General features: G+C 34.4%; 1 protein-coding gene across 1 annotated transcript; it reads left to right on the top strand.

Moving 5' to 3' along the window:
• The first annotated feature begins 578 nt into the window (after positions 1-578).
• LOC138318504 (kelch domain-containing protein 3-like) lies at positions 579-12,251 on the top strand. Its single transcript, XM_069260930.1, has 11 exons — positions 579-750; positions 1,787-1,948; positions 2,264-2,437; positions 2,727-2,846; positions 3,467-3,534; positions 3,765-3,978; positions 5,432-5,518; positions 5,844-5,952; positions 8,036-8,112; positions 8,740-8,818; positions 9,464-12,251. The coding sequence occupies exons 2-11, from the start codon at positions 1,795-1,797 to the stop codon at positions 9,525-9,527; spliced, it is 1,146 nt and encodes a 381-aa protein (XP_069117031.1). The 5' UTR covers positions 579-750; positions 1,787-1,794; the 3' UTR covers positions 9,528-12,251.
• Positions 12,252-14,085: the final 1,834 nt, after the last annotated feature.

Below are 14,085 nucleotides of genomic sequence, written 5' to 3'. Positions count from 1 at the left end.
ATATCAAAGATCCCAATGTAGTCCGATAAACTTGCCTATATTATTAGCCTTTTTTCTAATCTTTTTCCCCTAATCTATACATGTGTGTTAGGGAAAAAAAAACAACCAATATATAATATAGGCAGGTTTAGCGGACCTAATCCCAATGATGTTACATAAATGTATATATGTTTCTGGTTGCATGCATAACCTAAGTCCAAACGGTTCCGACAACCTGACCCGCTAATAGCCCAACACAATATAAAATATACAGCAATTACAAATTGTACATTAAGCATTAATATCACAGATGATCACCATAAGTAAAATCATTCACCGACCACAATACATTTTTAACAAGAGATCATGTAAAAAAAATCTTGATAGATTTCTATTTTGTTTTTGTGAAAGATAATAAGGAAGTTGCTTTTCTGTTTGTGGTAAAAATGAATATATATCTGCATTATTATTATAAAAAGGAGTTATCGTATATGTATATCAGGCGTATTTGGTCGGAACTACAATGGGGTCGGAACTAAATTTCGAGCCCTAACGTTTTACTTACACCGCCTACGATGACAGTCCAATCATACATTGTACTTCCGGTTTAAATGGACGATTGTTGACGAACTGATTAAAGACAAAAGAAGCAAATGAAATAACGATGTAGATTAACTAAGCAGTAGAAGTGAATTGCTCGTTATAGTATATGCATTTCTCTAACAGTTATGTTTCTGATTAGATAGTTTCGTCACATGGACGTTTGATTCGGTAAGTGTTTTTGACATATGTCTGTCTGCCTGTCAGAGCCAGCTGATCGACGTCGTGATCAAACGTTTCGTGATCAAAAGGCCGTTTCGACAAAAGCATGCATGTAGCATATTTTCATGTTGAAGTAAAGACTTGTTTGATTTAAAAAATCGAAATTTACAAATGTTTCCTCCTTAAAATATCTGATAATTACTAATACAGTCTTTGTTTATTTAACAAGTAATCAGCATGAGCACAGGGACCTGACATATTCCATTAACATTTATAAATATTACTATAGTACTTAAATGTGGCACTAAACCTGATTAAAAGGATTCTTATGTCAACTGAACACAACCATAAGAAACTTTAGACTATATAGTTTCTTATGGTCATTATTAAATAGCTTAACAATGATCCCATTATCACAATTGCTTATTGCAATAATCAGCTGATAATTATATATGTAGCAAGGTCAATCATTGATGACCGGGTAACTAAATTGGTAGAACATCTGGCTAGTGTGTTCAACTCAGAGGTCCCAGGTTCAACTACCAACTTCATCGCTACTTTTCGATCTCCTCTTCTATTATAAAATTACAAAACTTGTGAGTTGCTGTACGGGTTGGTGGCAGATTTGGAGAAAGTATATGTAGGGAGAAATGTAGCGAAATTTAGCTGGGTTGATCATTTGTGACCATGCATGCAGGTAGCTCACCAAATCAGTAGAGTATCTGACTATAATGTTCAGAGGTGCGGGGTTCAAGCCCCAGTCTGGTTATATATATACTACACATGTATATATTGGTTTAATACATATGTAGATTTTTGAGAATCTCTTTGTTTGCAATTTTTCATTTTTCAAACTTAGATTGTTTGCAATTTTTCATTTTTCAAACTTAGATTATCAACGTTTATTCAAGTCTTCTCTGTTTCATCAATATAACCCGATTAATAAGCATGATTAATTACAATTCTAGCACTGAATCTAAGTGTACATGTATTAATATTTATACTGGTTCTCCTATGATATAAAATGAGTGATTTTTAAAAATAGTTTCAGTCATGCAGAGGTGGACAGTGAATTTGGAGGGCGGACCTCGACGTGTAAACCACGCAGCAGTGGCTATCCGTGATAGGATATTTAGTTTTGGTGGTTACTGTACAGGGGAAGACTATGAGACAACACGGCCCATGGACGTACACATTCTTGATACTGGTAACATCCATGCAATATTTAATTTACTCTTTAGAAGATAGCATATGTATATTCCATCATTGCTTATAATTAAATACATATAGGATCTTACATGTTTTAATGAGCTTTGGCAAAATGATGTTGTGGTCAAGTGCTGCATGTTGTCATGTATCACTATCCCATTAAACCTGACTTACCATTTAATGATCTTACCTATAAGGATATACATATGTATAACTGAATCAATTTAAACACATCTTTATAAAAGTTTATCTGTAGTGCTGTCCATAGTTGTGCTTTTCCTATGGTTAGTAATGTTATTTGTTTTATGTCTAGTTTCCCTTCGCTGGACCTTGCTGCCCATTCCCAAGCTGAACGACCCTCAATATGCTCTCTCACCATACCAACGCTACGGCCACACAGCTGTCTCATTTGAGGACAATGCCTATGTTTGGGGAGGACGAAATGATGTTGATGGGGCTTGTTCCATCCTATTCTGCTTTGATAGTAGTAAGTTAAATTTTGATAAAAAATTCAAATCATATTTCAGTTGAACATATTAAAGTTTTTTTAAGTGTTTCATTCAATACTGTTCTGTCTAACAAATGCAACCTGACAATGGTTTTGAGGAAGAAACATGCTGGCAATCAGTTTGTAAAGGTAAAAATATACTAATTGGAATCCTTGGACATTAAAACCCTCATTAAACAGTATCTTATACTTTATTTACATTTATCAGAGACCTATACTGTACAAATTTAAGTTATATTTTTGGTTACATTATTTTGTTTTCCTTTAGTAAAATTAAAATGGTCCTGTCCTAAGACTGGAGGCAACATACCAATCGCACGAGATGGTCATTCTGCTTGTGTTATCAATAATAAGATGTTTATCTTTGGTGGATATGAAGAAGAGGTAGGTTGATAAAAAACATGCGCTCTGAGTCTCTGACATGAGTCTGTTTGTTGGACAGAGATATCTTTAAAATATTTCAACCTGAGTTAAAGAGTTTGCCTGTCTGTATATGAGGTTTGTTAAGAGCTCTGTAAAGTATATCCAAGTATATCACCTCAAGGTTGGGAAAGATTATTTATCAATTAACCTTCCTAAATTGGAGGACGGTATATAAAGTCCCACTCAGAGTAGTGGATATGACAGCTTGTCATTCAAATAAATGATCCTAACCTTCATTTAAGGTCACCTGGGTCATACAGGCTACAAATGTTTGAACTACATTTTGTAAACTAAGTTGCCTCTAGACCTTATGTACATGTATATTGTGTCAGTAGTGTACATGCTGGGATGGCTTTGGATTTTGTTTAATAGGAAGGTGAGTTTGACAATTATTTTATGTCTATAAAGTTAAATGGAAAAAAACATGGAAAATATTTTTTTTTCTTAGACCTTTAGGATATGTGTCATGTAGGTGAGCAGTTCTGGCCCATTGGGCCCTTTTCTCAGGAAAATGTGAATACAAACCCAATACAAAAATATCAGTAAAGGTTAATGCTGTTATATACTTCCATGTCTTTCAGGTAGACAGATTTTCCAATGAAATCCATGCCCTTGATTTCCTTACAATGACTTGGAATGCTGTACATCCAAAAGTGAGTATCAAGAAGTGATACAAGAATAGTTCATAAATTTAGAACATGATGATGACACAAAGTGTATCCAAATTTTATTTTTATCCCATCAATGTAAATTGGTGGAAAGGAAATGTTTTGCTTTTAAATGAAAATTTGCCACATCCTTTTGATATTGTGTGAAAATCAAGTACCTGACTGCCTGTTAGTATCCAGGGTATGGCTGCAACAATGTCTGTATACATTTCCAGGGAACCCCAGCAATATGGCGGGACTTCCACACAGCGACGGGGGTAGGAAACAACATGTACATATTTGGTGGCCGGAGTGATGAGGGAGGGGATATATTTACCAATAAGGAGATCTACTGCAATAAAATCCAGTTGTTTGACACCATTTCTAACACCTGGCATGAACCAGTAACACTGGGTACACCACCAGTTGGTCGACGTAGCCATTCAGCATGTAAGTTATATACCATATTTCACCAATTAAATGCCACTTTCCCCACTTTTTGGATCTAAAGTTCACCCACATTAACATACACAAAAAAATATTTGAAATATTTGTAAATTATTGGTTTTAATTAGATGCACATGCATAAAAATATGATATACATCTATATCATATTTTTCATAAAATTTTAATTTAGTAACGAAAGCACTGTAGTTAAGGAATCTAAATAGTTTATATACATTATGATAGGTCAGCTAGGATACAGATTAACTCAGTAACTGTTCTTGGTTGTCAGAGATGAAATCTGGTCAACCTCAGAATTAAGACCCCCTCGCTATATTAAGACCACTTTTGCTCAGACTGTGGGGTGGTCTTAATAGAGAGGTTTTACTGTAAATTTATTAAGGATGTATTCCTCTGAGAAGTCAAAATTTCCTTGTATTAAACTTTTTTTCTCATATAGATTTTTGGAAATTTATATGAGTTTACACCATAGAAGAAAATTGAAAAAAAAATATGTCTGTGTACTCGTATTTTAGCTATTGTCACTCAAAGACAAAAATATTGGATTTTATGAGAATTTTGCCGTTTTGACGATATACACGAGAGAATAAAGCCATAATTTCCTGTTCAAATTACCATTAAATGTAAAAATAAAGTGACAAAAGTGCATCATTTCACACATTGATGCTCATTATTTTAATTACCACGAACCTTGTAAAGATTTACAGCAAAAACTCACTCGATACAGCTAAAAATGCAGGCACAGTGATGATTTAAGTAAAAACAATGTAAGTAAAAAATGGTAAAACTTTGGGTCAACTCAAATCGAAAAAAGACACATTTTCAAAATGGCTGCTAAATCTGTGAATTAAAAATCAACAAAGAACAGAAATGTAATTTTTTGATAAATTTGCAACTGGCAACTGTAAATCTCATAAGTTTTTTTATCTTTGTCGAAAGGAGACTTGAACGGGACTGAAACCTCAGAGGAATACATCCTTAAATGCAGACTGAACATATGAATACCATTTTATCTTATATATGTTATGCCTTAGAGTCTTGTCAATGACATTATAATTACAATGATGTCACAGCATCAGGACAAGGATGTCATATAGCAACATTACATTGACCTCACAGTAACACTATTACAGTGACTTGATTAACTTGATCCACATTAACTTTTTGATGTCATAACATTTTATAGCCTCAAACAACATACATGATATTGTAATATAATTTTCACCATAGCAAAATTACAATGACATTTTCATCTCAGTCAGTTCATTGTTGGATATTAGAATAATTCCTTGTGTGTAATTATTACAGATTCAACGTGAATGAAGTGTTTTTCTCTTGGTTGTATTGTTTACTGATTTTAAACACACATATATAGTATCATAAACTGTAAAAAGTCAATTATTTATTGTGATTTCATTTTGTTTTTTCAATTTTTCAGTTGTGTTTAAAGAAAACCTGTATATATTTGGGGGCTATAGTGGGAAACATGACATACACTTCAAAGATGTCTTTAAATTTGACCCAGGTATGTTATCAATTATAATTACATATAAGCAACACTCAAGTCATTTACTCTGAAAAATGTGATGTTACGCTCTCAAGCACATGATGTCACAATCAATACCTACCCACAAGGGCTGATAACTCTGTAATATCTAAATACAAACAAATGTTCAACATAAAGGGTTGAGAAACACATCTTTGATAGCCAGTTGCTAAATAACTAGATAATCATAGAAAACTATTTTACATGGTTTTGGATACATGTTGCTTTTATTATATGCATATAAGTGACTTTATAATTACTTCTCATAAATAATATGATGGAGCTTTATGTATTTTGTACCCAGAAAAAATGCAGTGGTCGACTATCAAGGTGAAAGGTCAAGGTCCCTGTGCAAGACGGAGACAATGTTGCTGTGTGATAGACACCAAGGTTTTCCTGTTTGGAGGGACCAGGTAGGTAGCTTCTGGTAAATGGAAGGACTAGTTGGTAGCTTCTGGTAAATGAAGGGACCAGGTAGGTAGTTTCTGGTAAATGGAAGGACTAGTTGGTAGCTTCTGGTAAATGAAGGGACCAGGTAGGTAGTTTCTGGAAAATGGAAGGACTAGTTGGTAGCTTCTGGTAAATGGAGGGACCAGGTAGGTAGCTTCTGGTAAATGGAGGGACCAGGTAGGTAGCTTCTGGTAAATGGAGGGACCAGGTAGGTAACTTCTGGTAAATAGAGGGACCAGGAAGGTAGCTTCTGGTAAATGGAGGTACCAGGTAGGTAACTTCTGGTAAATAGAGGTACCAGGTAGGTAACTTCTGGTAAATAGAGGTACCAGGAAGGTAGCTTCTGGTAAATAGAGGTACCAGGAAGGTAGCTTCTGGTAAATAGAGGGACCAGGAAGGTAGCTTCTGGTAAATGGAGGGACCAGGTAGGTAACTTCTGGTAAATGGAGGTACCAGGTAGGTAACTTCTGGTAAATAGAGGTACCAGGTAGGTAACTTCTGGTAAATAGAGGGACCAGGAAGGTAACTTCTGGTAAATAGAGGGACCAGGTAGGTAGCTTCTGGTAAATGGAGGGACCAGGTAGGTAGCTTCTGGTAAATGGAGGGACCAGGTAGGTAACTTCTGGTAAATGGAGGGACTAGGAAGGTAGCTTCTGGTAAATGGAGGTACCAGGTAGGTAGCTTCTGGTAAATAGAGGTACCAGGTAGGTAACTTCTGGTAAATGGAGGGACCAGGTAGGTAGCTTCTGGTAAATGGAGGTACCAGGTAGGTAAACTTCTGGTAAATAGAGGTACCAGGTAGGTAACTTCTGGTAAATAGAGGGACTAGGAAGGTAGCTTCTGGTAAATGGAGGGACCAGGTAGATAACTTCTGGTAAATGAAGGTACCAGGTAGGTAACTTCTGGTAAATAGAGGTACCAGGAAGGTAGCTTCTGGTAAATGGAAGGGACTAGTTGGTAGCTTCTGGTAAATGAAGGGACCAGGTAGGTAATTTCTGGTAAATAGAAGGGACTAGGTAGGTAGCTTCTGGTAAATGGAGGGACCAGGTAGGTAGCTTCTGGTAAATGGAGGGATCAGGTAGGTAAATTCTGGTAAATAGAGGTACCAGGTAGGTAACTTCTGGTAAATAGAGGTACCAGGAAGGTAGCTTCTGGTAAATGGTAAATAGAGGGACCAGGTAGGTAGCTTCTGGTAAATAGAGGGACCAGGTAGGTAACTTCTGGTAAATAGAGGGACCAGGTAGGTAACTTCTGGTAAATAGAGGGACCAGGAAGGTAGCTTCTGGTAAATGGAGGGACCAGGAAGGTAACTTCTGGTAAATAGAGGGACCAGGTAGGTAACTTCTGGTAAATAGAGGGACCAGGTAGGTAGCTTCTGGTAAATAGAGGTACCAGGTAGGTAACTTCTGGTAAATGGAGGGACCAGGTAGGTAACTTCTGGTAAATAGAGGGACCAGGAAGGTAGCTTCTGGTAAATAGAGGGACCAGGTAGATAACTTCTGGTAAATAGAGGGATCAGGTATGTAGCTTCTGGTAAATAGAGGGACCAGGTAGGTAATTTCTAATAAATGGAGCTCAACTCATATTACGTAAGATAGAACAGGCAATTTTTGTGAATAAGACATAAGTTTCAACTTCAAGCAAGAAAAAATAATGCTGCTCAAATATACACATTTAATAGTGTGATATGCTGGATATATCTGCCAATTTGTTATGTTGTTATGTTGTTGATTAGTCCCACCTCCCAGTGCTTGTGATGTCACAAAGACCATGTCAAAATATGACATAGCAATCACTGAAACGCGGGACTAATTGAAGGTAAATTGTACTTCACTCACATCGTTTTCATATCTTGAAACCACTGTATTGGCATGTTGGTGTTGATATAGCAGGATAGTACAGTACATATTGGTTGATAAAATCAAATTTCTCTGTATGTTTTCACACCAAGTCTGTCAATAACTACATTACTTCTCTCTTTGACATTTTATACTTCTGACTTTTAAGCAGACATTAATAGTTTATTGATTTATTTCTTTGTTGCAGTCCCACACCTGACTCAGAGTACACCAACACAGAAAAGGACTTAACAGATCATTCAGATTTACATGTATTAGACTTTGGTGAGTCACTATTGATACTAGAATGTGTTATAATAACATTAGAATTTTAGTACATCTTATTTTGTTAATTTTCTTTGTAAAACATATGCTGTACTCTACATGTTGTAAGTCAAGAAGAGTGCAATCAAACTTGAAAATAAAATGGGAATTTGAGTATTGAATTACCACAGCATACTTGAATATAGATCAGATGAAAAAAATTGGTTGGCATCATCTTTTGTTATTAAATGATTGAGGGTAAGACCTAATTATATATCTAAAGTGTCATTTAAAAGTATTGAATTAGAATGTATTTTCCTTAGGGGAGTTACCGGATACTATAGTAGGTAGTTGGTTCTCTGGCAAATCTAGCATCCATCCAAATCCAGATTATTAACATTAAACGCGATCAGCAAAAACAAAAACTTGATTCCGGTCATTAATAGCTGTATGAAAGACAAGGTAAATAATGTTCAAATGCAGACTTTAATATAGCTTGAGGTAGCCGGTGGACTTGACATACAATTTTGTTAACTTAATGCTTGTTGCCAGGGTCAAAGGAAACTTGAACTAATGTCTACGTATATCAAATTAAACTGACTTCAAAAAGTAATTTGTAATCTAACTGAATATTATTTTAATTTTCAGCTCCATCTTTGAAAACTTTATGTCAAATTGCTGTAATAGAACACAAACTGGAAACACAGTGTCTACCAAGTTTTCTCAGGTGAGAATGTGTGTAAGATAGAGCTTTGTGACATAGTTACACTATTACCCATTTCAGTGTGTAGTTCCAGTATAAATACCACAGTACATAGTTCTAACTAAACTGCCCTCCCTTGGTTCTTAGTAATCTGAATCTCAGAAACCTGATATTGATCAAAGATAATCAAATAAATGACCTTGGCCTTCATCACAATGTCGCAGGGGTTTAATACACTCATGACTTGAAAGTGCTTCTTTTAATTATGAAGTTGCAGAGACCCGATATATAGCCTATAGCTAGGTTATGTTGATCATTAGAGGGACAGTAGCGCAAAAGAAAGAAAGGCTTCTTTTGATAATTACCCTAGACATAAAGCAATAAGTATGCCACAAAGCTTACCTTATAAGTCACAGGAGTCAGATATCATATTGCCAATAGGATTATTGCATATATTGGTATATTGATTTCAGACAAACTGAACATATATTTATCAAATAAGCTTTGTATTGATTTTCATGGCTTTTATCGTGAATAATATATGCTATTTCAGTGCCGGATATTGCAAGTTTTCTTTGGATATTATTGTTGAAATTTTGAAACGATATTAAATGAGTTAAAATATAAAAGATGTTAAGAAAGGTTTTTGACAATGTGTCTGTTTTTCAGGTGGGAAATATCGGTGATGACGACAGACAATCAGATTACTAAACCACATAACAACAATGGATGAAAATGTTTACATTCTTTTGATTCCAAGTGATTATCAATATACCATGAAGATGACCTTCAAAGTCAAAGTCAATGTCACAAAGACCTTTTAAAACAGACTCTTCCTCTAAATGGATGTTTACAGACAGACACCGTGAATCTTTGAGAGTTGTTGTGGGGTTTGTTTTTGTTTGATCCTTTTTGGGTTTTTCTTCAGCAAGAAAATCAAAATATGGCATGTTTTATATTAAAATATGTTTATATCTAGTATGATGGTTCTAATGGGGTAAAAATTTATCATCTGGATAAGTGACAAGTGAATGTCAATATCTGTAACTGTAAGACAGAAGTGTACTGAGCAACAGAGGAATTTCTGGTCTATCAAACCCTTTATAAGAGATACCAGATGAGTACATCTAGTGAATCCAAAGACCCAGAATTCTAATATTGCTTAAAAATCTGTTGAGTTCAGATGATTATTTGCCAAAATGTTGTTGGAATATTCCCAGCAAAACAGACATAGTCTTCAAGCACTTAAGATGCTGATTAATGCATTTTTGAACTTACACTTTTTGGTCACAGTTGATTTACTGTTGTGCAATGGTCCTAGTGTGAGATTCATTTGATGATGTTCTTATTTTGTTGTTGATGATTGTCAAGGACAAGCAATATGAAATGGACATTGTTGTACACCATCCTCAAATAACAACACAATTTTACCATTTGTCAAAACCAGACTTTTATTTCCAAAATCCATAACATTTTCATTATTACAATTATATTGAACATCTTGTAGATATTGTGCAATTATGATATTCATATCACAAATACCATTTCTGTTTAATTATTTATAATGTTTAGAGACCTGTGAATGCCACTGTGGAATATTTATCATTTTCTGTGATATAGGGGTTGATTTTGACCCTATAATTCATCACCAGGAGATCATAACTGTTCAGCTCCATTTAACATTTTATTAATTACTATAGTTTCCAGTTAATGGTTAAGGAGTCTGACATTCTACCACCTTCTATCCGCCTTTGCTGCACAACTTTAAGGTTAATGTTGGTCAGTTGCTAGTTGCTGAATGTAGGTTAGTGTTTTTTGAACTTTCCACTAGTACCAAAGCCTGCCATGCAGGCATGTGCTTACTTTGAAACATAGTAAATAGTAGGATGTAAAGTAATACCTTTACAATTATAGGGTGAAATATTTTCATTGGTTTTAAATGGTTTGTGTGAATTGTTCATGATTTCTTTAAAATATTCATTATTTGTTTCTTTTTGTAAGAAATATGGTCTCTTTTTGCAGTATTGATACAGAACATGTATATGCCTGATTAGTTAGAGTGATGGCTTTTATTTGGTAGAGTCAGCTTGGTTTTTACACATACTTCAATGTGTAATTTTACTTACCTTTCTGTGGTAATTTACTGGGCCCAGCAACAGCTTTTAAAGCATGTGTCTGTTGGTGAAATTATTTTTGTCAAGGTGAGTTGAAAAGTATTTTACAAAGCCCTGTGTCTGATATTAGTCGGATTCAGATAAATTGTAAATGATATTAATGAAGAATCTAAAAATGTGAAGAAGGTTAAAAGACACAGGTGTTTGACACAAATCCCCATCCTATGATCTATATGTATATTGTTGTATTCAATATGAGTGGGACATTTGTACCAAATACCTGTGTTCTGTGTGATTATCTAACACTACTTAATAATGAGGTGTGTAGATGACAATCTGTTTTGTGTTGTAAACCATTAGTTGCTAGCTATGAGAAGTGATTAGTCATAACTGTCACTTAAATATGTTTGGTGAAATATTTTTTTACCACAGCTATATATAGGAGTATGCATTGCATTGCAAATTAGTACCCCCGGTCTCACAAACAAAAATATGTTGCTGTCCTCAACTTGAAGTGAGGGAAAATGCAATTAAATTGTGCAGGACATTAAAAATGTTTGAATGCATAATAGATATAAGTTATTGTGTGGATTCTAGTTTTGTAGTAAAGAAAGGACTATTTGTCTTAAAAGGGAGATAATTTGTCTTCAGGGGAGATAAATCACATGATGTTTTAAGGTCAAGGTTTTTAAGACAGCTAATTCTCTCTTGACGTTGATAATTAGTTGTCTATTTGTAGTAAAATCCTATTTACCTGGTGATATTATTAAACAACTAATCTATTAGGAAGGTACATGGTTAAATATTTATGTGTTTATATTGAAAAACTAAATAATTCAGACTCGTATCTCCAGACCTACAGTGGTACTCATTTGATGGTGATAAACAATAGTTTGTGATAGATGGAGAGATACATAAGTGGTTTGTTTATGAGCCTTTTCCACTATTTCAGTTTCAAAGACATGTGTTGGCTTAATTTCTCCACAAGAATGTCGCTACCTCTTGATTTTTTCTGTTCATATTTCCAGCTGTTCATGCAGTTTGTCCCATGTGTAAAAGTTGCTATAGGTCATATGTTTATTGATATTTATAAATTCCATTACATTTGTATTCTTGCTGTCATTTCTTTATTGTATTGAGGCATTTTAATGTTTTTCGTGTGTTGCAGTAAATAGTACAACAAGGCAGTAAAACATTTACCTCAAATAAATACAAATGTCCACTGAAATATATTTTAAGTTCAAACAGTAAAATATCAGAAACCCAAGCTAATCAATTTCAAAAGGTGAAATAATACGTTGTACTTGATAAACTTTAATTTGTAGTTTTGTAATCTTTAGGGACTACAGCTTTGAATATATCAAATTTTAAAAAATGGATGGTACTAGCTAGGATTTAGAAGATTGAGAAACAAGTTAATACAACTATATAATTCAAAAAAAAGTGTGGATGGATTGCCCGGGAAAACCCACGTGATCGGGCAGGTGACCCTGATTTTCACGTCCGTGCCGGGGATCGAACCCCGGCCGGCTAGGTGAAAGGCGAGCGGCTTAACCACTACACCACCCGATCACCCTCTATCTTAAAAAACCGATTTTTTTAAATTAAAAGTGTGAGACGTAAATGGTCTGTAGGATAACATTAATGCTATCAAATGTTTTAAAATGTTCAAATATTATTTTTGCATTTACCTTTATTGTGAAAATTTTACTTCAGAAAGTCTTCCAGCTTGTCTACTCGGTTTTATTCACCAATCTTATTTTTGCCTTCATAGATTTTCTGGTTTTAGTATTATTTTACACTTTTTTGCTTGCTTATGGCTATCTGCTTCAAAACCTTTGTTCCACAATATCTCAAACAAAAATCTTAATATACTGGCATTGCTTTTTAATGCTACTTCTCCATGACAGCTGAACAGATATTAATTAAACTATCTGAACCGGTGCTGCAATTTAAAGCTGTCTGTTTATTTTGTGAGTAACATAGATGAGATGATACAATATATATATGGTGCAGTTTCCGAAAGGATCTTGGACAATTTCCAAACAAAGGAATCATTTATTTTTAGTTCAACATATGAATAATTCATTTCTGTATATGAAAATAATCAAAAATATAATTCATGTACTTCATATTTATATTACTAAGTCATTTATTTAATTGACCATCAAACAATACATTGAAACTTGATATTACCAGTCACTGAATATAACAGCTTCCTATTAACAATTCTAACAATGTTAGAGGTTTAGCACGATGAGACACTTTTGAAACATTACCGGTATGTCGTGTTGACATTGCCCATCAGAAGTTTCTCAATGTCTTACATCTAATATTATTGGATTACATGTCTCACGAAAAATATTGATATCAATCCCCTTTGGTGTTGATAAAGTTAGGTTCCATTATTTGTGCCACCATATCTATCCTCATTTTCTGTTGATCATTTTTATAGACAACAAATCCATACCATATTGTCTAGTTAGATATTTTATTGCTGCCTATGTACCTGGTTTTACGACAAATGGAGCTGCTTCCTTTCTAATTTCTATTAAAATTCCAACAAAAATATTATTGTATTTATGGTAATGCTTTAATTTAAAATATTTTGTCATTTCTGTATAGAATATATTAGTTCCAATTCCAAATGGTCTGATATACTTGTTTAGAAGCAGGCTTCACAGCAGGGTACATTTCAGTCATTAATGGTCCGAGATTTAATAGGAAAGGAATAATTTCATTTACAATTAAACTTTTTCATGCTTTCTTATCTTCATCAAAACCCTCGACGATTAACAGATATTATGCTGATATTGTATGGCTATATCTATCAGTGTCAAATGTGGTCAAGTTGGCAAAAAATCCAAAAATGAATGTATACTAGGAAAGGAACAAAAATGTGAAACTCTTTTCCTCAAACTTCACCATTTTCCATTATGGGCAATTTTGCTAGCCAAGGTATTTTATATGATACTTTCCTTGAAACACTTGGTGTCTCTTGCATCCATTTAATGCTGACTTTTACATTCTAATTGGATGTTGCTAGGTTTCAAGGAGAGTATTGTCTTAAATACCATTGGCAAGGTAAGCTGCATTACAGGGTATATTCACCAGTCTATATAGCAAAACTTTGTTGGTATATTTTTGTTAGCCCACAATCATCTGCAGAAGGTGGCC

This window comes from Argopecten irradians, chromosome 3 (genome assembly GCF_041381155.1).
Source record: "Argopecten irradians isolate NY chromosome 3, Ai_NY, whole genome shotgun sequence".
Taxonomy (NCBI): domain Eukaryota; kingdom Metazoa; phylum Mollusca; class Bivalvia; order Pectinida; family Pectinidae; genus Argopecten; species Argopecten irradians.
Note: the sequence above shows the minus strand (reverse complement) of the source record. Positions and strands in the feature narration are given on the sequence as shown.

Excerpts from the sequence above, each read along its gene's own strand:
- LOC138318504 (XM_069260930.1), top strand. The coding sequence starts at position 1,795 with ATGCAGAGGTGGACAGTGAATTTGGAGGGCGGACCTCGACGTGTAAAC. Across the intron at positions 3,979-5,431 it reads TCGACGTAGCCATTCAGCAT|TTGTGTTTAAAGAAAACCTG; the intron begins GTAAGTTATATA and ends TCAATTTTTCAG. Across the intron at positions 8,819-9,463 it reads TGTCTACCAAGTTTTCTCAG|GTGGGAAATATCGGTGATGA; the intron begins GTGAGAATGTGT and ends TCTGTTTTTCAG.